This window comes from Arvicanthis niloticus, chromosome 1 (assembly GCF_011762505.2).
Source record: "Arvicanthis niloticus isolate mArvNil1 chromosome 1, mArvNil1.pat.X, whole genome shotgun sequence".
NCBI classification, from domain to species: Eukaryota; Metazoa; Chordata; class Mammalia; order Rodentia; family Muridae; genus Arvicanthis; species Arvicanthis niloticus.
The window spans coordinates 156,461,675-156,486,836 of NC_047658.1; the positions used below are offsets into that span (position 1 = coordinate 156,461,675).

General features: G+C 39.1%; 1 protein-coding gene across 6 annotated transcripts in view; it reads right to left on the reverse strand.

Moving 5' to 3' along the window:
* Sorcs1 (sortilin related VPS10 domain containing receptor 1) overlaps positions 1-25,162 on the reverse strand; it is a 503,533-nt gene that overhangs the window by 42,618 nt on the left and 435,753 nt on the right. For all 6 annotated transcript variants that reach the window (XM_034507532.2, XM_076924054.1, XM_076924083.1 and 3 more), the window contains exons 18-19: positions 21,874-22,045; positions 3,511-3,697 (exon numbers count right to left, since the gene is read on the reverse strand). In XM_034507532.2, coding sequence (XP_034363423.1) covers positions 3,511-3,697; positions 21,874-22,045 — 359 coding nt within the window. The remainder of the gene's footprint in view (positions 1-3,510; positions 3,698-21,873; positions 22,046-25,162) is intronic.

Genomic DNA, 25,162 nt, shown 5'->3' on the forward strand with positions numbered 1-25,162 from the left:
AAGCAATAGGATTCCTGGGGGAGCCTTAGGAGAATGGGGAGGCAGGAAGAGGAGAAGCCTGACAGGTAAGAATTGCAGCTAATTCTCAGCTAGCTCATAGCTCTCCAAGGCCAAACACATCTGCACTCTGTCATGAGGGAAAAAAAATCAAATCTGATTACGTGCCAGAATGTCACGTATTTGCTTGATAGAATCATTGGGTACAAAATGTGCATCTCCTGACGGAGGAAAGAATTTAGGCTTAGAGAGGAGTGACTCATGAAACCAGGAATCTGTGCTCAATCACTGTAATGGTTATCCTGATTGTCAACTTGACCTGATCCAGAATCCCCCAAGGTTCAAACCTACCTAAGGTCCACCAAGTACCAGGTGTTCCTAGCAACTTAAATAACGGTCAGTGTGAGTGAGCAGTTCTCAAAACTTATAACCAACAAGGGAGCTTCTTGGTTGGAATAACTGAGGTAGAAAGACCCACCCTGAGTGTAGGCAACACCTTTCCATAGGCTCAGGTCCTAGACCACATACAAAGAGGCAGAAAGGGGCTGGAGAGGTGGCTCAGCAGTTAAGAGCACTGACTGCTCTTCCAGAGGTCCTGAGTTCAGTTCCCAGCAACGCCATGTTGCTCACAAGTATTTGTAATGGAATCCGATGCCCTCTTCTGGTGTTTCTGAAGACAGCTAAAGTGTGCTCATAAATAAAATAAATAAATCTGTTCACACACACACACATACAGAGAGAGAGAGAGAGAGAGAGAGAGAGAGTCAAGCACGAGCTTTCATGACAATCTGCATCCAGACTATGGACTCAATGTTACCTGCTGTGTCATAGCCCTCCTGTCAAACCTCCTTCACAATGATGGACTGTGCCCTCAATCATGAGCTAAAATAAACCTCTTTCTTTTGTCACAGAGCTGACAGAAAGTAACTAATATAATCACAGTGTGATTGTCAATTCCTTTGTGTTCCATCCACAATACCAGCCCATCTTTTACCTGCATATCCTGAACCTTAAGCACACAAAACCAGTCCTGATCCCCCAGGAGTTTAAGATGCTTGAGAGTATGACTCTAGGGTAAAGTCATTTCAAGCTGCAAGTTCTCCAATCATTGTTTTCTGCATCTGAGAGAAGGGGCTTCTGCCCCGTGTGTTGTCTATTCCAGTGTATAAGAAAAGATGAGCCAAGCGAGTTTGTGTGTGTGTGTGTGTGAACCAGGACATGGTTCCTTTAGGAGAGAAGCTTGAGAGCCCCTGCCGAGATGAGATTAATGAAGTGGGATTTAACTACATTCAAGCTAACTATTTAAAACATATCCTGCTTTGAAACAATCAGCATAAAATAGCTAATTCTTGTTCCCCAAGGCCAGGTTTAGAAAGTGATACAGTATGTAAGGAATGCTTACCCAACCATTCAACAAACATGAGTCTAAAAGACTAAGTCAGAACATAAACATTCCATTGTTAAAAAAAAGAAAAACTTGTGTATGAACAAAATTCTCCTTTCTTTTAAAACTAAAGGCATTAGCAATCCAAAATTTCTTGAATAGAGGTAAGCTCTACATCCCTCCCCAGGATTTGGTAAGCCTTGGATCCTGCAGAGAGGCGCTGAGTGCCTTGGTTGAGAAGAACAAGACAGTAAACACGGAAGCATCTACACAATATGAAAAGGTTGAGTCCCAAGACTAGATTGGAGATCTTGCGAACTGTGAAAAGGAAGCTGTGACTGAATTTTAAAGTCACACGGACAGCTGACTGGAGTATGGAAGATGTATTTGAAGTTTGTGAGACATGGTATAAAGCTGCAGTTCCCAGACAGAATAGGCTTGCAGCAAAGGACTCTCACAACCTGAGAATCAGAAGCAGTAAGGCTGGCTAGATACACTGCCATTCTTAATGAATATAGTTACTTCACAGGGAAAAAGCTTTGTTACAGATATTGTTTGTGATATACTTTTAAAGATTTTAAAGCTATTCCAAGCCTGTCATCATTTTTATTACTGTAAACATACTAAGTGGAGGGTCCTGTGCCTTAGATCCTACAGGCAGTAGGATAGATGGGAGCGTACGTAACATGTCATGAACCTAAACATTCCCATTGTCCCAGGAACTATGTGAAAGAAGGGGATTACTGGTAAGGATTCCCCAAGCCAACCTCATCCCTGACACTAACGCCAGTGATCAGGAGCTGAGACAGGTACGCGACTCTAGAGCCTGGTTGTGTGAGGGAGTGTGTCTGACTCTACATCATTTGTTTTCGCTCTATGAACCACAGGAAAGAATGGTTCTTAACCATTTCTATCACAAGGGTTTTCAGAACTGAGGCAATACACACAAGGAGTGTGGACAGTGCAGAGCCTGGCTAGCATACACAGTAAGAGCTCAAGAAAATGGAACCAGATGGAAGAAGACTGGGTAAGCAGACAGGAACTGTGCCCAACTTTGTTCAGACCCAGAGAACGGAATGTGTTCCTTTAAAGCACACTCAGACCTGTGTAAGATTCAGAGATGAGTTATTAGCAATCACACAAAGGGCTGGCCATTCCTTCACAACCATGGCCTACTTGCTGAACCACTACAACTCTTTTATAAAAGATGCTTTGTTTGGGACTTTCTATTTTCAATCCATCTCTTGGCCTGGGTGCAGGGGAGAGGCAGGAGGTGATGCCCATACTTAATCCTCTTGTCCTTGAACCTGGAATGTTAACAAGGCCACTCATTCAAAACAGCACATTCTGTTTCAGCATAAACTTTCTTTGCAAAGTTCCAGGAGTGTTGGGAAAAGCCTCACATCTACAAATTCTTACGGTGACTTACTTCCTGGAATTTAGAAGTTATCATTTCACCACGCAACGCACAAATTCAGGTTACTCATTGGGAAGAGATTTAGAAGTCTTGGACCTGATTCCTAATATAGGAATTTACATTACATTTATACTATATCATTTTTTTACACCGTTTCCACTGTATCTTTTCCCCTAGACTATTTCCTTTCAAGTAACAGGTCACTTACAAACCAAAACGTAAGACACACTTTGTTTTTTTTTTTTTTTTTCCCAAAGAAAAAGACAAAGAGGATTATTCTTGATAAAGTACCCCTCATGTTATGGTGGAGAAATTCTTTACCTGTAATGACTGACCTGGCATCTGCATCGATTGCAACTATTTCTGCGTTTAAAACAGAACAAGAAAAATGGAAATATGCTCTGAGCACCAGTCAAAGCAAAGGCAGACTGTGTTTCTCTGAGGGCACTGGAAGAGGCAAAGGAGGGGGATTGAGAACAATTTGGCTGTTTCTAAAGTCTAAGATTTTGTCTATCTTACTTCTTGGTTTCTCTCTCTCTCTCTCTCTCTCTCTCTCTCTCTCTCTCTCTCTCTCTCCCTCGTTCTCTTACTTTCAATTTCCCTTCCTAAAGACATCTACTGTACATCCTCTAGATGGAACAGTCTACATTCGATTTTTCAAAAGGGCACAACATAAGAGAGATGGCATAAGTCAACAACAGTAATAACATACAAGTTACATGTAAGTACAGGACGGCGCTGTCAGACCCCAGACTGTTGTCCACCTGCACGGTCACTCGGAAAATGCCCACATTCTGATATACATGCTTGATTCCATCCTCCATAGAGCTGAGGTTGACATAAGACACTGCAATGCCATCTCCGAAGTCCACTTGGATGAGTGTCCGCTGCACATCACCCTGCAAGAAAGACCAGTATTAGACGAAGATCGATGATGCTCAGCTGATCTCGCCTGGGGGCTGAGGCTCACTCACCTTCCTCTACGGTTGAGAGCATCCTCCTGCTACATTATCACCCCTGTAACAATTAAGTGCTTTGCTAGGAAAACTCCCTATGGTGAAGGGGCACCAAGCATCAATTTTTCAAGGCTTCTAATACTAAGTGGTTGATTTACCAATTTCAATGTAATATTCAGTTAATTAGAAGGCTCTATTAATGGTCTGATCTGGCATGGTCAAAGAACACTACATAGATCTTCAAGAACCTGGAATTGTCTTTCCAGTTCCACGTTGGAGAAAGGATGAAAAGTACATTATCTGATACCTGATATGACATGAGACTTAGAACTATTTATGATAATGACCATTACTTCTGTTTTGTTCATTTTTTTCTCTCAATGAACACAGATGTTTATCTCACTATGTTGCTTGATCAAAACATTTCTGTGGGATATTAATGTGGAGAGAACAGTAAGCAATGCTCACTATCTTCATAAAGGAACACAGCGTCTAGAAAGGCTTCATTATTTACTGAAGGTTAACGCAGCTAGAAAGCTACAATTTTGGGATCTAAACCGTTGTCTCTGGATTTCCCATTTATTACTCTTGGATATGAGACTTATCACTATGGCTAAAGAATGAAGGGTTCATTCAGCTTTGAATCCTAGTCACCAATAACAAGTTATATGACTTCATATAAACCATTTCTTTTCTCTTGATCTCAGTTACCAAACCTATGAAATGGACATAATAGCATTTTTCCATTGTAACTCATAAAAGCCACATGCATACTAGTTAATACAATGCCTTGCAAATAAATAACTGTAAAATAAATATTAAAATTAAGCTGTAAAAGACAGAATAATCCTTTAAATCTTAGTTTAGTTATTCTATCATTCTGAATTTCTCATATATAAAGAAAATGAAATGAGCATGTAAAAAATCCTGTTAAAAGAAAGAACTTTTGCAATGATGGTGTATACATTCAAGGAACGATGTTGCTTTGACTCAAGTGGCAAAATCCAGATTTTTTTTTTCCTTTAACACCTTCTTGTCTTGATAGCTTTCCACATATTCAGGCAAACCACAAAACAAACAAAAACTAAATCACCCAAAACCTTTGAACTAGAAATGTATTTTCGATTAAGTAAGGTTTAAGTGGTATCATATCTGTTCAAAAAGGCCAACTTTAAAATGCTGACATTTAAAGGATTAATACACAGAAAAAGGCAAAAGGTTCAAACCCTATGAATGTGTGTGACCTACAAATTCGATCTATGCCCAGAAGCACGGTGTGGCATGCGTGATGGCTGGTGTTCAAGCAAGGCGAAGTGGAGCTTTCAGAAACGTCACAGACCAAACATCCCCTGGGTGAAAGAAAACCCCACTCCACTCAAGCTGCTACACAAATATCCTCAGGCTCGTAAACTGTGGTTACTTGAATTCCCTTATCTAATAAATACAAATGCCAGCAGTCTTTCTAATGCATCTGTCTGTCCTGTGGACAGCTCGAGTGGATTGATCAATCTTTTCCTTCTGTTCCTTGTACATTTCTACTTCCATGTTTTCTCAGGTTTCAGAGTCATTCAGCAGTCAACCACAGGCAGGGAAAGGAAATGAGATTTTAAAACAAGTGTCTCAGGTAAATATTCGAGGTAGATATAGCCATTTGTGACTTAAGACAGGCAATAGAAACTTCACCGAAGACAGAGGGATGCGTATGAGACAGGATTACTGAGTAGGCCTCGTGGGAGTCCACATCGTGGAGGTCCACCTTTGTAAGACAACACTGGGGAGACTCAATCTTCAGGCAACTCTGCTTTAGATCTACTAAGAGGGAGTGGTCACCCACACAGCCATGAAGACTACCATGTCAGCTGCTGATAATTGATTCTTCAATTCCTTGGCCTTTCTGTCTAGTCTTATTTACTTCATTGGCCTTCATTTGGACCTTGTCACATAAAGTTTCTCCTAAGAGACAGGGGAGATGGCTCATAGGTAAAGTGATTTCCATGGAAGCACAATGACCTGAGTTTCGTTCCCTAGCATCTAAACACCAGGCCCAGTGCCATATAATGTAAACCTTAGCACTGGGGCTTGCAGGACAAGGGGATCTCAGAGCTTGTTTGGTCAACTGTCAATCTGTGGGTCTAATGAGAGACCAAGTGTCAAAAAGTAAGGAAGAAAGCAATATAGAAAGAAAGATACCTTATGTCTCTGTAGACAAATCAATCTCTCTCTCTCTCTCTCTCTCTCTCTCTCTCCCTCTTTCTCTCTCTCTCTCACACACATACACACACACACAAGCACATGTGCACAAAGACATACATACTTATACACACATAAGAACATCCACACATCCATACACACGAACACACACACATATAAATACACATATTCACACACAGATAACTGTTAACAAAGAAACATAAACACATAGCCACATATGGACACTCACATACATTCACATATACACCCATACACACACATACACACACAAACACTTTTCACACATATACACACAAACACATATACATGCACACACATATAAACATACATACAAACACATATTCATACACACACATACACACAAATACACATACACATCCATTCAAACATACACACATAAAAACACTGTACACACATACAAACATACAAACACACATACAAACACATACATTCAAACATGCACAAGTACACAACCACACACATACATACAATACAAATACACACACACACACACACACACACACACGTTCTGTTTGTCTAGCTGTCATGATGGCTTTTTCACTTAATAGCATTCTTAATTCTCTGCTCATGATAATGTTCTTCCTGGGTGTGAAAGACTTCATTCAATATTCACACTAGTTTATTAGTAATAAGGCAGGCATTACACAGTCAGTGCTGAGAACTCTGAAGACAATGGAATACCATATTCCAATTAAACAGGAAGTCCCCAGGACCCTGGATGCAGTTGCAGGCCTTTGTGCCTGAGTTCTGAATGAAGATTCACAATGTCCAAGCACTGCGTCTTACTGTAGAGGTAACAGATAACATCACTGCAGTTACAGCTTTGCTTACTCAGTGGAATGGACTAGACCAGACGTTGACCTTCAAGAGCTTTTAACATAGTGGCTAACAACACCATAATCATCGATTACTTTGGAATTCATCTGCTATCGTCTTTCTATTTTCCTAGACTCTAATATCCACATAAGGTAGGGATATCAATGATAGCCTAAGTCCTAGATAATCCCTTGCCTGAACAAGCTGGCACATTCACTCATTCATTCATTCATCCATTCATCCATTCATTCATTAATCAAATATAGATATTATAGAGTATTTCATGTAAGATTCTCAATTGGAAAATGCAGGTCAGTAAACTGCTGCAATGGCATTGCAAATGTAGTTTGAGCTTTTAAGACTTTATGGACCACTTTTGAGAGAGATGCCCATTAAATTTAAAACACGAATGTAGGGGTAATTGTAAGGACAGCTAGATACATGGTGACCAAAGCTTGTGCCTGAGGGAGAGAGATAGAAGTTACTCTGATTGAGAACTTCTAGGAAAGATTTCCAGAGCAAGAGAGCTGAGAACTGAAAAAAGAAAGCAAAGCAGAGTAGTAAGAAGGTGGAGGTTTTGGAACCCAGGCAATGAGAACCTGGTGTTCAAGGACCAATGAGCAAAAGGAGACAGTAAAATTGATGATAAGGAAGAATGAGAAGAAAGTTTATAAGAATATACTATATGATAGAGGAGAGAAAAAACCCTTTAGGGTCTTGTGGGCCAAGTTTCTGATTTCCATCTTTCCTCTAAGAACAATGGCAAGACAACAAAATGTATGAAATAAGAGTGTTGGGGACATGGCAAAGTGATAGTTTTTATTCAAAATGATCACTCTGTATTCCCCGTGGAGGATGAATCCAAAAGCACCCTAATACACTGGGAAGCCAAAGAGAGATATTCCAGATTAGATGGTGATGGATAGAAAAAGCTACAGCAGGGGGGTGCCTGCCTCTTATATTTTTGGTTGTGAGCCTAGCCTTTAACGGCTGAGCCATCTCTCCAGCTCGAGTGCCTGCCTCTAACTCTGAGAGTTCCCAGTCTTGGGATCAAGTCATCTGAAGTATTTGTGTAAATATTGCTGATACTAGTTTTCCCCTTAATGAAGATATCCAATTACTCTCCAAGAGACCATGTACTTCAAGGTCCCTCAGAGAATGATCGGTCCTGCTATAGTTCAAGATAATCCGTAGGTGAAGTTGGGGCTATGTCGAATGTTGAAGCCCTCTTCAGGAGTATGTGTGCTACACGCATGCTTCGATAAAACCGCATAGAAGTAAATTCAGTTTTAGTGGGCTGCTACTCAGTCCCCAAGTTCTTTGAGGTACATAGAATTAGCAGCTGCTTGGTTAGGTATCGTGGCTCACACCTGCCTGCAACTTCAGCACCTGAAAGCATGGGGCTCACAGATGACCATGATTCTGAGTATATCCTGGGTACTTGGTAAACTTTAGGTCAGCCTGGGGTACATAATGAATTGTGCCTCAAAAACTAAAATGTCAGTACTACCTGTTCTAGGAAAATTAGGTGTTGGGAGATACTGGGGTAATCTGTGTATCTTCTACATTTTATTAATGCTTGTAATGAGGATGTCTGGTACACTTTCTGCAGATAATTCTTTTGTGTTCAGTGCAATGTGAATAGTGTGCATTTGTATGTGCTTGCATTTTTTTAATGTGATTGATTCTTTTGAGGTTTTTAAAAATATAAGTATTGTGTCTACATCAGTACTGTGCTCTCCTCCTCCATTTCTCCCATGTTCCTTTTTTCTCCAAAACTCATAACCTCTTCATATTTAATTTTGTTTGTATGTATATATATATATATATATATATATATATATATATATATTGCTATATGCACATAAATACACTCATAACCTCTTCATATTTAATTTTGTTTGTATGTATGTATATATGTATATGTATATATATATATATTGCTATATGCACATAAATATAATACACTGAGTCTATTTATTATTGTCCATGTGTACATGTGTACATGGTTGACCACTTAGGATTGGACAACCAGTGTTGATGGCTCTCTCTGGGAAGAAACCAATTCTCCCTTCCTCAGCAGCCACAGATAAGTAGTAGCCCTTCATCTAGGGTAGGACTTTGTGGAGTTTCCTCCCTCTGTTAGCATGTCAACTAGTGTTGTCATTAGTGCTGGTCTTGTTCAGGAAAGCATAGCATCGAGTGATCATAGGTTGATTATATTTTCTTTCATATTATGTCATTTGGCTGTCAAGATTTCTGAAATAGAGGATAGGAAGTTCTAATCTTTATTAGACACAGCGGGTGGAAACAGAGACATTCAATAGACATTTAATGCCATCCGGCTAGTTAGAGAATGTGAGAAGTTTTAGTGTTACCAGTGGCTTAACTTGTCTCTTTAGTTCAATCCTCTGTTAGACTGAGAGAGAAGTGGTATCAAAGATAAAACATCACTTTCGCTTCTTCTTTCAACCTATTCCCAGCTTTGACCATAATTTTTTCTCTGTGATCATACTTATTAAGTGAAGAAGGTTTGGAATGAAACCAGAAACTATACTTTCTGTCTATTCTCTGGTGAGGTAAGTATAATGGTTACGGCATAAGGAAAATAGAGACTACAATAGACAAGTCCCTAATCAATATTCAGAGAAATCTTGTGTATAATTGAGTTACTTCAACTCAACAAGTTAGAAAGCTGTCCCTTCTGTAAGTGTAACTGGATCAAGACCAGCAAACATCTGTGCTCTCCCATCAATTCCTTACCCCTATCTCCCCATTGGTGGTCAGTACATATGAGCATAGTCACAGAACAGATAGAAAAGATAGAAAAAAGAGAGAAAGGCACAACAGTCACGCGAATCCATATGACGATACTCTTAAGTGTTTCACTGACTCCTGCCACAGAAAAACAAATTCATCAGGTAACCTCAATAAAGCCAAGATAACCTGAGCACGTGGTAGGCATGTGATCCTTTCAGTTCCTATAACAGGTTCCGAGAAGAATGGGAAAATAACTGCTTCAGTGAGTCAGCACTGACAGCCCCTGACCTAAAGGGAAACAGTGAGACACTCCTGAAATCAGAGACCCTCAGGGCAAACACTGTGCTATGGTCTGGGTTAGGAGTTCTGTCCATGCAGACACTGGCTGGAGCTTTGCCTCAGAATGTACAACCGCGTGTTGCAGGGGCTTCTAGATCCTTAGACAAAAATGCAATGTAGAGAAGTAACTGTGTAACCAAGTATTATTCAAAATTAGCGAAAATAATGCAGATCAATTTTGTAGGTCAGAGCACTGGAGTGAGAATACAGAAAGCTTGATGTCTTTTGCCCTAGAGTAAGACAAAACAAAGCAGCAAGAGTGGAGGAAAGATGAGCAGACAAGAGAAAATTATGAAATACTGTGATTTAAAAGGGGACAGAGGTCATATGAATATAACAAACATTGCAAAATGAATTGCTTATCTCTATATTACTGTATATCTTTAAATATGGAGTGACTTTTGATAAGTCATAAGCTTGATTAACTGCCAGACTTTGACAGCACCTTCCAATCCCAGTCTAGCACATAGAGAGGCATGAATGGATCCAGGGCTTTCATATGAGTGGGTTAGTTATTCTAAAAGTAGATTCCTATAACATGACGAACTTGGCCTGTTTGCCTATTGCAGGGAGGCCTGTTCTTGAGAGTGTCTGTGTTCGGAGGTTCTGAAGCTCATCCTACGTGATGGGACTCTTTGTCTTTGTGTTCAACCATAAAATGAAGCATCAAGAAGGCTCTCACCAGATGTGACATGCATCTGGATCTTAAACTCCACCCTCTCTAGAACTGTTTGAAATTCACATCTGTTACTTACAAGTTACCTCTCCTGAATCACTTTGTTACTGCAGCACAAGACAGACAAAGACTAACTAAACCATACCAAAGCCTGTGAACGTAAACCCGATTCTTCAAGAGAGAGAAATGTTAGGGAATCCCTGTGTCGTGCACCATGTGCTTTAAGATAACAGGACTGCCTTGTGAAGACCCCTGATATGTATGTTTCAGTACTGAAGTACCTTGATGAGAGTAATGAGGGAGGCCACATTGGCTGTCTCCACATAATATTTTGTAAGTCCAAAGTAAGGCCTTCTTGCACAAAAATACACCCATCCCAGATAAGAGATCATTGAGGCTCTCACTGTTTTTTCGAGTGCATTTTCAGTTCCTTGGGTTTTGTGTTCTATATGTGCTGCCATGGCTGAAATCTCAAAGTTATTCCCAGATTAGCAGAGGTATTCCCATCAATCTCATTAGCATCATGTCCTATGGGCTTTCCATTTCAAAGCAGAGCTCTGGACTCCCTCAGAGATGACATATAGTGGCCAAATATTGTCAATTTCTTCCTATTGCATGGCCTGAGAAGGTTTTCAAAACCGTAGATATTTTTCCAAATACATAGATTTCTTGTGCTTCTCCATAAGCAAGACAATAATGATCGCGGTGGTTTTGACCCAAAGGGGAAACAGCTATCACACTTCAAAGGACATCATATTTTATTATTTCACCAGGAAAATCAAGTATGTTTATGTTAGGATGCCAGCAAAATCAGACCAGAAACACTAAATCATATTCCATCCTGTGAGGACAGAAAGTAGACAGCTGGCTTCCATGGGCTCCTTGTGGAGTCTGATTTTGGAAATTTGTTCAAGCAAACATACAAATGCTTGTAGATCTAATGTCTGGATGAAGAGTTTCCAACAAAATGTTTTAATCCTGTGAATGGTCTAAAGCACCATATCATTTTTGAAGAATCCATTTATCCTTTTATTTACTTTTTATGTCTTCTGTGCTTTGGTCCAGAGTCTACAATAGGTCAGAACACACAGAGCAGGGAGAAGAGACAGAGCTGTTGTGAGCAGACACAGGCCTATAAGTTGAGGCTTCTCTGTGCGGGTACTTCAGGCAATTAAGGACTTTTGCTGTATTATCGCCACTGCATAATGGTAGCTTTAGGATTTTACCTCCACAGGCTTAGGAAGAAAAACCATGGGACTACTAAAAGACATACATCTTATAAATGCTTTTGAATGGCATTTTAAAATCACTCATAAAGCAAAACACTCAGCTACGTAATAAGAACAAAATTACATTTTTTTTAAAAAAAATTAGTGGTAGGATGATTCCTTTAGGAATAAACCTGGGCGACCAGCTTTCTCTAGTAGTAAGTTATGTCCTGGAAATATAAAAGCTTCATTAAAAGCAAAATGAAGCAAGGGGAAGAAGCACAGTGTAGCCCCTGCGGGTATATGGAAATGCATATAATGATGAAAAATAAAACTAAAATTCCACATAATTTTACTACCAACAAATTATGTTTTAATATAAATAACGTTTTCACAAGAGAGAACTCACATGAATGTGCACATGGTGCTTGGTACACACACACACACACACACACACACACACACACACACACACACAATCCCAGAGCATTAGAACATTGCTGTGTTCTCAGTTTATTGCTAATGTTTTGAAATAGCTTTCAAAGTTTTGTACCTACCACCATTGACAGATTAATCAAGTTATGCATAAACAAGATGTGAGACTTTTTCCTTGCGAAGTTGCAAAATTACTTTTTGAAATTGTTATGCTACAGTGAAATAGAAGTGAGGTTACAGAGGTGTGCAGAAGTCCAACACAGAGAGAAAGGTGTCCTAAAAATCTCTGCATGCAGCATTCTGTTAGGGAAGCTGGGTAAATGTCCTTTGAAATAGACTGCATGTTAGAAAGCCAGTTTGAGCCTTCCAACAAGAGAGGATCCTATTACCTCAGCAGAAGAATGATTCTCTTGCAAAGAAGGCGGTCCTATTTAAATGAATGTGCAGCTCTAGAAGAGATACATGTTGGACAGTGAGGGAGGATGCTCCCATGGAATCTTCCCATGCAGTCCGATGTGCTGAATCATCTCTACTGATTAGTGGGGTGACATGTCACAGCTAGATCACCCTCACGCCACACATGGTACACATGACTCTCAACTTCTTCACTTGTAAATTCAAGATGGGGAGAAAACTATCCTCCATTGTGATTTCTACTTCAGATAAGCCAAGATTTCTATGTTATACTTGAAATTTGTAATATTAGAGATACATAGGTATGCCAATATCTCTCCAGGATGCTGGAGGGGGACTAACTTCTAGGTAAAGATGAAAGACGAATCCAAGCGTTGCTGTCACATGGTAGGTGTTTAGTTTCACATCAGCAGTGCTGAGGTTTGGGATTGATCACCTGGGGCAGGGAGTGACAGGTGGGAGACTGCAGGAAGAAGACTTGTCTTACAGATGAGAATTGCACAGTGTAATGAAGCACCCATCCAGAGGCCAGAGGCAGTTGCCATCCTCAATGGTGCAGTGAGATGCCAATGCTAATATGGTCAGTCCTCAAAGAAGGAGGGCAGCACTGAAAATCCAAACTGAAGATCACAGCATGGGAGCAGATTCTGGAATACTCACTGAACTGGAACTCTCCCTAATAAACTAAGGTTTTCTCTTGGCTTCTTAAGACAAATTATAAGCATAGGTTGTCTCTGGGTAATGAATATGAACCTTCTTATGTATGTGGTCCACTTTTGAAATGAGAGAGAAGTGAGACCCGAGAAAGAGCTGCTAACCAATGCAACTTGAGATAGAGACACTAGACCACTCCCTGAAACCAACTCACATTGCTCTCAGTCCTTTCTCCCCTTTTAACCTCAGGTAAGAACAGGAAAGAAATGAAGTGGCTCACTTCATTCTTAGAGGCAAAAGAAAATAAAGCTGAGTGGAACAAGCAATAAGACAAGAGAAAAATCTCAAACCTCATGGCTCATTGAAGTCACTCCCCACTTCCTTGTTTAGGAGGGGAAAATAGCAGGTTCCTGGACTGAACTGAGTGAGCAGCAGCTTTGACACCTGTTTAAAGTTAACCTCTCTGCAGTCTCTCTGCTGCTTCTTATGTCTCTAAATAAGCTTTCCCATAGAGGAAACATCATGTCCAATTCTGTTCCCACTTCAAACAAAGAAGGGTTATGGGAGGTTTCATCCAAAGTGTCTTTTACTGTTATCAGAGGGCAGAAAGCACTCTGCAGTATTTGGTGTGTGTGTGTGTTATGGCATTTGGGAGACTTTTATGAGCCTGTAACTCTTAAAGTATCCAAGATTATAGCTGGCAGGAAACTATATAATGATGACACAGTCCACTGCTTGTGCTTTAGAGTTGAATCTCATAGAACCTATAACCAAGAATTTTGCTTACTGAGTTCTAGCCTTGGTATATAAATTGAAGTATTGAAACAATGAGATACAGATCCAATTTTTTATTTTAGTTCCTTGCCTCAGACTTAATTTTAAGGCCTTAAAATATGCAGAGAATTGTCTCTCCTTATTCTTACAGCTGTTTTAAACAGATTTAATTAACTTCTATGGCACACAGATACCACTTCCGGCTAGCAGCACTCTCAAATAAATGCCTTCTAAATTAGTGCTGTTGAGTTCCTAAGACTGATTAGGTCCTTCCTGGTCACCACGTGCCTGCCAGTGCTTGCACTGGATCTCTCAGCAGAGCTGAGTGATGGTGGTGAAAGTCTTCGGGCTTATAAGATGTTCATTAGTGGTCCAGAGGACATCCATTTTGAATGAGGTTACAGACATGCCACCTCTCCTTACATGCTTGGGTTTCAGAGCAAAATACTTCTTTATAATATTCAGATGTAGCTGGAAATGTTTTAGAGACTGTTTTACAGAAAACTCACGAATCCTTTCATTTTCCTCCTGGGTTGGTTTCTTGAACAACTACGTTGTTTTTAAAGAAACAATAGTGCATTGGTTTCAGTTATTAATGACAATAATAATTACTGATGAAATGTTGCCTAGTGTGTATATACGCATGTGCTCTTGGCTCTGCCATAGTTAGTGACATGTGAAAGTACCCTCATCTCTCCACTGTGTTCTCCCTAATTAAGCTTCTTCTTTACATGTAAGATAACTTTAAAGGCAACAAGGATGACAGTAGGATTTCTCATTAACCATGACAGAGTTACAGTTATAAAGTTGCATATCGTCAGATAGAGACTGTTTGCTTGAAAGATTATGTTGCTAAGTTGTTTCTTTCCTAGGTTTTGTTAGCGGTGTCATTCACTATTTACACGAAGAGGTTTCAATTCTTATACCAAACCTACCAACCCTGTGGCTTGGATATACATAGTAATACGCAGGATTATAAACCAGCATGAACATGTCCTGACTTTGGATTCCACCTGTCAGTAAGAAACTCTCTTTGCTCTGTTTTCATCGGAGTTGGCAGTAATACTCGTATTGGAATTAGGACACTCACTGGTTCGGGATGAAAGAAGGGATCTTGCTTTCAGATGAAGGCTCTCAGATGTGTGGGATACAACTTAAGTTTAAGAGACTTTTCCTTTCAAGTTTGGGCTTTATCTCTACTCTCCTCGGGCAAGTGATCCACATCCACACATGCTTATTGTGTTTTTCCCCCTATTGATGTATTAGGTATTTGGAGCACAGACACTGAAGCCGTTTCTCACGGTCACATGAGTTCTACTTCAGTGATATCCATGGCTTATCGAGAGATTTCAAATGTTATTACACTCTCATGCAGCAGATTAGATTTATTTATGTGGTTTTTTTTTTCTAGTGCTTTCTACTTCCTATGATTGCACGGCTGCTATCTTATAGAGCTCCCAGTTAACTCAAAGCGTACATTCTCACAATAAATTCTGTAATACATGGAAAGTACATGATAAAATTGGCTCTTAGTAAAATATTTATTGAAAAACAAATTAAGTGCATATGCAACTTTCTAGGAAGACATTCAGTTTCTTTGGTTCAGTGGATTGGTTGATATGTACAGAAAATGGAGACTGCACAGAGGGAGCTCAAATACAAGTTGCTAAGAAAAAAGGAAGAATATTTCAGACTTCATGCTCACCTAGTGTCATACAGGAACACAGGAAAGGCGAAGCATGAATGAACATGTGGCAGAAGCACAAACTTTGAGTTACAAAAGGCAATTTTGATACCAACATGAAGAGGCAGTCCTTCACTTGCTCTTGCACTAAGCATAGAGCTGATGCTGCATCTGAACCCAGGAAGGACATTTGGGTCTCTCTGCTATCCAGAAGTCTTACTACTTTTCTAACTTCAGAGGCATGACATAAATATCTCTCTTGTTGCAAAACATGGTACTAGGTGTGGGACAAGAGGCATGAACTGTTTTCAGAGTATCTGGTGTATCAGATTCAAGTAAGAAATGGAATTCAGGAAATGGTGAGGACATAGAGACCTATGGTTTCTTTATTGCCATATATATGTGTGTGTGTGTGTGTGTGTGTGTGTATGTGTGTGTGTGTATGTGTGTGTGTATGAGTCTCACAAGTACTGATAGTAAAGGCATGTGCCACTATGCCTGTCAATACTTAGATTTTTTTTCAACTAAGCGATAGATTAAAATAGATTAATCTTTAGTACAATGTACATAAACATTAACTTCTTGGGTATCACTTTCATATCTTGTTTAACGATACCCTTTAGAATAAAGTACACAGTAATAAAGGCTATGTTGAACAAAGTGAGAAAATCCAAGAAAAGAAATAATTACTCTGTTTGTAGGAACATCTTCGATAAGCTATGAATATTTTTGAGAAATGCAGAAGTATATTTTTGATAGGTTTGTTAAGTTTGTATATGACAATACAGGGGCAGCCATAAGCCAGCCTGATTCTGCACCAGAACTCAACTCTTTTTTTGTATCCCAATCATGGTTGTTACCTATCGTCAACCAATGTTTAGAAAACCAAACCAGGCTTGGAAAATACAAGAGGTTCTAGCATCAAAATTAGTTCTTGTACTTCAGGGAACCAGTAAAACATCCAGATATGACAAAGCTTGAAGCTAAGTATTGCTTGCCTACTTAGTAGACACATGATCTCAGGTAAGCAACTATTTCTGTCTGTACCTCTGATGAGAATATGCCTAGCTGCATAAGGCTGGCATGGGATTATCTTGAGATATGCTTTGGAAAACTTCTTACAAACCAGAAGAGTTAGTGCTTACTACACTTCTGACATCCGAATTGTTACCTCTGTACAGATGTTAATGCTCACTGGATTTTCATTTATTCTTTATTGTTCATCGCATGAACCACCCATGCAGAGGCACAGAGTCAACAGAGAAGCAGAAAAACAGAAGCTGTCATTAATTAGAATCCTATCATCACATGTGGAGTCTCCAGGCTCTGCTGATGGGAGAGAAGTCGTCACTGTGTCTTCTGCCTCAGAAGACAAGAGTGCGAAGGAGCTGTGTCTGACAGCAGAAGGCAGCAGATTTCATCTCTGCTGCTGTTGCTCTGGGCTCTCAGCTGGAATGAACTCATTGGACATTGTTTTCCCATCTTGACCCCAGAGGGCAGGAATCCACACATCTCAGACACAGATTTTACAGTGTTTCCACATCTGCAGCCCAGTCTGAGATGCATGATGTTCTAGTTACAGAGGGAGCTGTGGTGTGTGTGTGTGTGTGTGTGTGTGTGTGTGTGTGTGTGTGTGTGTGTGTGCAGCAGCTGAGAGCCTGGCTCCTATAACTGAACTATGTTCTCTATCACGGTGTAAAGCTCAGAATGAACCCAGACACAAAGTTCTACTCCCTAAGCTTGATTGTATTATGCTCTCATAAATGGAATGCAGTCTCATTCTGCCATAGCTTAAGCACCTGATATTTCAAGAGGCTGTGTTTTTGATATAATTATGGCTAGTTTTCCTGCCTCTGGAGACTCTACATTTAACATGTAGATAATTTCAGGTTAGAGTATTGGTATGGAAGATGAATACACAAACACTCCAAGAGAGCTTTTATTTATTTTTTAACAACCCAAAGTATAACTATTGTATTTTATAGGAAATTCTTGCATATTAAAGTATGAAAGTGTTTTGAAGAATAATGTTTTTAAATATACAAATCACTAAATATGAAAATTAATTTGTATTAAATTGGCATATCTATTCAGTACTATCCAGATCAAGTAATTGAAAATTGTCCATATTGCCCAAATTTTCTGTGAGATATTTACTGTCCAAAATGTCCCCAAAGTGGCAATGCCAATTAACCTGCCATTACACAGAGATGACTGGTTACATCTTCCACAGTACTTGATCATCATTCTTTTAACATACACATGTCTGAGATAATATGTATTAACTTTTATTACAGTTATTACACTTTTAAGTTGCTTTTCATTGATGTACATTGATTCTAAGACATTTTAAATGTTTTATTTATTTTTACTCTGCTGGGAATGAGTGTTTCCCATCCATCTATGTCTGGGTACCATATGTATGTCTGGTGCCTGCAGAGGCAAGAAGATGGTTACAGATCCTCTGAACTAGATTTATAGATGTGTTTGAGCCGCCATGTGGGTGATGGGAAGGGAATCTGCTTCCTCTGCAAAAGCACAACATGCTCTTCACCACTGAGCCATCTCTTCAGCCCCTGATAATGACAATTCTTATAAGAGACTGCCTGCTGGATTACCATCTTTGAAAATGTCCTAAATTAGCATTTTTTGCCTTTTAATTGAACTATCAATGTTTTTCTTATTGATTTGTAGTATTTATTTATATCTTTCTAGTTACAAGACTTTTATTGCAATTAGGTGTTAATGTACATTCACTGGGGATTCATATTTTCAAAATAAGGATATGAAGAACAGAATTATTATTTGGAATGGAGTCTAACAGAATTATATTTACCATTACACTTATAGAATTTTGCTTGCTCTTTTAAAAACCTTGAGTTGACTCAAGTTTGCAAAGATACTTTTCTTTGTATTTTACAACCGTATATGTTTTAAAATATATTGACAATATGACTAGAATTATTTTTGTATATTATATATTTTTATATGGTTGCATAATACCTACATAATTTATTGCAGATATTTTAATTTAATTTATTTAAATTACACACACATATGCTTACACACATACAAACACATGAGCTTGTGTTTCTTATTTATCCCCTTCTTTAGTTTGGTTTGTGTATGGAGATCTAAATAACAAATCTTTCTATTCGTGACACCCAAATTTTATTTTTTAATTAAATATTTAATGATATATATATATCATTTTGACACATGCTACTAGTCAAAAGACACCTTGCCTAAGTTGGTTATCTTGGTCTACCATGTGGGTCCTAGGGATTAAATTGATGTCATCAGACTTGGTAACTAGTACATTATTAGCCACACAATCCATCAACTCTAAGTCATCCAACTTTATAAATCATCTTCCATTCTATGTTTGCCAATCATTGTTTTTAGCTCTAAAATTTTCATGCATAACAGCAACCTAAATATTAACACAAAATATATTGAAAACTTTTATTAGGATTGCCAGGCTCTGAGGTCAATGTGTACAACATTGACATCTTTTCAGAATATTGAATCTCAGACCATGGCCATGATCCATTTCTTGGTTCATTGGGGTCATCTAAAAACTTCTTTTCAAATGTGTTGCAGTTTCCTGGGTAAAACTATTGAAAATAAGCTGTTATAAATTTGTTTGTAAATATTTGGAGAATTTTGGTGCAACTATAAATTACCTATAAGATTAGATTTGTAATTCTTCTCCATCATTATCCCTTTTTTTAAAATGACCTAATCTGGTGTTCTTATTCTGATCTACTCAATGCTTTCAGCCTGTCCTGTGATGAGTGATCTAAAATTTGATTCACCATATAATACAGTGTAGCATCTGAACTATAAAATTATGGAGCAAATTCCAGCCTTTCTAGCCATTCTCCTTTAGCCCTCCTCCATGCCTCCACCTCTCTCCTTAACTTCACTTTTCTTCCTCCCTCTGTCCCTCTCTCTATCTCATTCTTTCTGCACATTTGGTTTGTTGCAATCTAGTATATCAGAGCTTGAAGCAGATAGTTAGATTACATGTTAACATGCTACATGTTAGTTAGCAGATAGATAGTTTACATGGACAGGAATGATACTATTTAGCCTAAATTTACTTGTGACCTTATAATTTCAATAAAGAATGCTTAAGAATCTTAGTTCGTTGAAGACTGGGTTCGATGAAAGGCAGTGACATGGAAAGATTTAGAATTAAAATACTTACAATTGTGTTTTACACACACACACACACACACACGTACATACTCCTAAATATGTAACTCCTAAATATATGAATAGAATCTGTGCAATCTATACGTTACTTGTATGTACAATTAAAGAAACAGAGGTCATGGGAAATAGTTTGAATGAAAACAAGGGAGGACTATATGGATAGGTTGGAGCAAGGAAAAAAGGAAGTAAGGTCATTATAAACTCCAAAATAATAGGAGTAGGGATAATAAATATGGTTTTGAGTAAGCAGTTGGCTACTTTGTGGTTTCTTTTTCTCTTCTTCCCTTCTCCACCTGCTTTTCTGCCATAAGCCATCTAAGAGAAGCTAAAAACTAGCATGTGATCTTCCTGAGATGGTTCCATCATAGACTGTCAATCTATTACAGATTGACTTCTCTAGGCAAGACCGAGAAGATTAAATCTGAGGAAAGATTCCTGGTATTAGTCTGTTTTAGTTAGACTACTTACTCTAAGGGCATTGAGTTTCTTGGGCAAGTTTGATCTTTGCCATCCATATATTTAATTCTTTCTTCTTGTTTCTTCTTTGTGCTTGAGTACTGAAACTACAACCAGCAACAAGGCACAGCAACCAACCAACAAACAGCAACCCACACCATCTCACAGGGCCCTAGTATTGATTGATACACCCTCAGAAATGTCTGAAGAATTCCAAACAACACACAATTATACAAACTATCTACAGTTGGCAAAATCATGTCCCTGGTAGACAATGAGCCAAATCATAGTCCATTGCTGTGGACAATCTGAGGCAGCTCCAAATCCCACCTCTGGGATTAAAACTGAAACATATTCTTATAATATTTCCATGTTTTTCAAAGAAACCAAATCTCCAAGCTTGACGTTGCACAGTCGCTACTCCATCTTTCCCTCCAGTCACCAGCCTCTGAATTCTTCTTCCCAACTCTTCCTACTTGTCTTGCTTTTGTTCGCTTTCTTTATTAGTAACACTGTGTGTAATTGTAATTTCTTATAATGAGAATTACTGTGTCCACCAGATCTACTGAATGAGCGTGTGCATATGTGGCAATGTATATGCCAGACAACTGATGCATAGGAGATATCCAGAGTCAACTGGCTATCAGAAGAGGTATCTGGAAGTCAACCTTGTATACTTCAACGCTGATTCTATTAGTTCCTTTGAGAATCTCATTATCGTACTCAAGGTGAATAGAATGTTGGCTGCATTTCAGTAATACAGCAGAAGACACGATTATGGCCTGGTTTAATGTCTGAGGTAATTTATTTAATGGGCTTATTCTTAGAAACCATCTAGTTCCAACATGACAAGTATGCCTTTGTAGTATATATATTCTAAGTACATAGAATATACTTTTTCTTTTATTCTCCACCTACATAGTCAGAAATTTTAGACAAATATAATTTGTCAAAGAGTAATCAGAGCTCATAATGATGTCCTCGGAGTGCTACCAAGATACAAAGTCCCAACTGTCAAAGATGTTATACTAATATATAACTTAGTGCTATATTTGATCAGTATATTTAACCAGCCTGTTGACTTGGGAAAGAAAAACTCCAGTGTTAGGCTGAGAGAGGCAAAAGCCCATCCCCATTTCACTTGGTTAAATCTCTGTCTGTGTTAAATTACTGGGGGCGGGGGAGATCATTAACACATTTTGAAAATGTGTTCTCCTAACAATGCCAATAAAACCACTACTGTAAAGGAGTGAAAACCAGCTTGCAGTAAACTGAACGTGTCAGAGAAAGTGAGATGATACCGCAAAGCCGAAGCTGAAAGTAGAAAAAAATAACAAAAACACTCACAGCAAAAACCTGAGAACGTGCAAAGGGTGTGTACACAAAACCGTGACTCACTAGGAAGATCACCTGCCATACAAAGCAGAGGGTGGAGCAGAGTCAGCCTTACCTCTTCCAACTGCACCATGAGGGTGACATTGTGCCCCTGTTCTGCTGTCAGTTTCCCATCTGCAGTGACAATCCGCAGCCCACGAGGGGCCTTCCCTGGACACTTCTGTGGCTTGGCGGTGTACTGCTCTCTCACTCCATCAGTACAGTTATTGGAGACCACCTTCCTATACCTAAAGGCAGAAGATCACAAGTCAGACACCAGCTCGTGTAATGAAGATTCCTACTGAAACTTAACTAGACCACAGCCTAGCATGAAGATCGGTAACCTCCAAACAGCCTACCTTTCACCTTGCTAGCAATACTTTGGGATGAAAAAAAAAAAAAAAAAAAAAAAAAAAAGCCTGTTAGTAGTTAGTGTGTGAATGTAGAATATGTAGAATGTTCTCCATAGGGTCATTTGTCTGAACATATGGTCCCCAGCTGGTAGCCCTGCTTTGGGGGAGGGGGTTAGTACTTTTTTGTAGCGGAGCTAGCTGGCAAACTCTCACTCAGGGTGAACCTTAAAGATGATTTGGCCCTGTGGTTCTTAATCAAGCAGGATGTGCAGCAGCTGCATTGCAAGCTCCCATTGCCATTTATCTTCTGAGATGATGGACTGTATCTCTTAAACTGTGACCTAAAACAATGCTCTCCTACCTTAAGTTGTTCCTGTTACATACTTTGGAACAGAGACAAAGAAGGTAATAGACACAACACCCAACAGTGGGAAAAACCGACCAAGAAATACTACCTAGAAGCAGCATTTTCATGGACTTTTTAAAAGTTGATTTTTATTGTGTGTGCATGTTTGTGCACTACTGGTTTGCAAGTAGCTGTGGAGGCCAGAAGAAGGCACTGGATCTCCTGGAACTGGAGTCACTATTGTCACCTGATGTGAATGCTAGGAACAAAACAAGAGGGTCATTTGTATCAACATATGGTACCCTGCTGGTAGCTAGCTATGGGGGCTAATCTGGCAAACTCTCACTCAGCTTGACACTTAAGAATCTTAAGAATGATGTAGCCCTTTGTTGATCCTTAACAGCAGCAAGTGCTCTTCCCATAAACTTCTTTGATCATCTACTCAGCAGATGAATCCTTTCTTCATTGTGTGCTATGAGATATGCAGAGGTGAAAGACGTGGTCTCAACACTGCATTAATAATCCCTTGCATATACATAAATAGATTATTTAGATGATAACACAAGGAACATATATTTGTGGATTAGGAAAAAGCACCACAATTGTCCTCCCTTGCCCCTGTGCAGTGCACAGAGATTCCAGGTCACCCAGTGGGACCTCTATGGTTGCAAATAGTACTCTGGAGCTAGTATACTTTTTCCTAGAAATGAAGATTAATTTATAAATCAAGCATAACAAGCCGCTAAAATAAAAAGCAACGGCAATGTAAACACCAATAGTAAAAGACTCAGAAAATTCATGTGAGCATAGCTTCTCTCTCAAAATATTGCCTCACACCTTTGAGGATGTTAAAGAATGTGATGTCTGTAGTATTAGGCGAAGTCATGGGAATGACTCATGTGTGGAGATGCGTGCACAGGCATGGAGAGTTAGGCAACAGCTCATCTTAGCATGCAACACAATTTGTGACATATGAACCATTTAGCCCTGGGATTTTTTCCTATAGACTGTGGTTGAGCACAGATATCAAACACTGGCATGTAAAGCTATGAATGAGGGAGGGTAATACTAAACATATATATATATATATATATGTTTATATATATATATATATATATATAAACATATATATATATATATATATATATATATATATATGGCTCTTTGTGAATCAGAGGGAGCATAGATTATTATGTGCATTTTCAAGTTAGAAGCAATTATACCCAGCTTCCCACTGTCCCAAATCAAGGGTTAGGCAGCAAATCTTAAGACCGGCATAGACAATGTGTAAAAGAATTATGTAATTAAAGAATTAGTTAATGGAGATTGGAATCGACGGCATGTAAAGAATAAATTTAGTCCCGTGTTAAAAGCCATTCATTACATTACTGGCAGTGAACTGGACTTGGCCTGTAGGCACTTTTCTCATCCATTGATACCTAGCAAGTATCTATACCTCTGTTGCGTGGCTCCAGATCAGCTGTGTAAAATAACACTAGGACTGAGAAGCAAGTGAGATGTTTACCTACTGTCAGGACGTAATGTATGAAAGAAAAAAGCTTTAAAAAAAAGGAACTTCAGACACCATGGGTTAGAACTAAGTTAACCCTTAATACTTAATTCACCTTGTAGTGTATTATGTGCAGGATTAAATGAATTAATTTACAAAGATTACTTTAAATTGGTAAGTGCCGGTGAGCTATTACCAACTATTTTATTTAAAAATATGGCAACCTGTACAGCATCCAAACAGCCTCGGGATATGTTGAAAGTCTCTAAGGCACGAACAATGCTCTCTACAAGCTTTCTGCATCTCTGATCTTGTTCTCCCAAGCCAGCTCATTTGGCTCCAGCCACATCTCTATTGCTAATCCCTTAGAGAGCATTCATTTGTTCCTTCATGTTCTACCTGCTGCCTAGAGCTTATTCACCCTCTACAGCAAAGCTTCCCCTCTCTCTCACACACACACATACTCTCTCTCTCTGTCCCTCCCTCCCTCCCTCTCTCTCTCTAAAACATTTTCTTGACTAGAATGGAAAAATGACGAAAGAAAGAAGAAAGAAAGAAAGAGAGAGAGAGAGAGAGAGAGAGAGAGAGAGAGAGAGAAATCACATTTATAAAACAATTTCTGTGCTCTTGTTAAGGTACAGGCTCTCTGCACGACTTCCTTCATTTATTGTCAACACATCCTTAGTGAGGAAGGCACTGATATCATCTCCAAAATGTAGACAGAGACATAGAGATTTAACTAGTTGACTAATATTCTCAGTATCACACAGCCAGGGTCCTCGATCACTGGTCATATGAACATATACTCTCTTTTCTACTATATGTCAGTGTCTCTTTAAATGGAATGAGACTGATCGTCTTCTGATCTCTTAAGTCTTAAGGATTTACATGCCTGGAATCCTTGCATGATATTTTTCCTATCTGTGAGTTTGCAATGTAAGCCCCTCAATGGTCCCCTTGTGTCACAGATATATGCAAAGCTAGGCATGGGGGGGTGAACTCTCCATAACTGTATCAGTTAAATGCTGAAATGCCTAGAGTTTATCATCCATGGCTCAAACAACTTGTCTACCAATAAAGATGGGCTGACTCTATCCTCACAGTGTTTTCCTCTCTTAATAATCATAAAGCTAAGGGCTTAACATCCGGACCATCA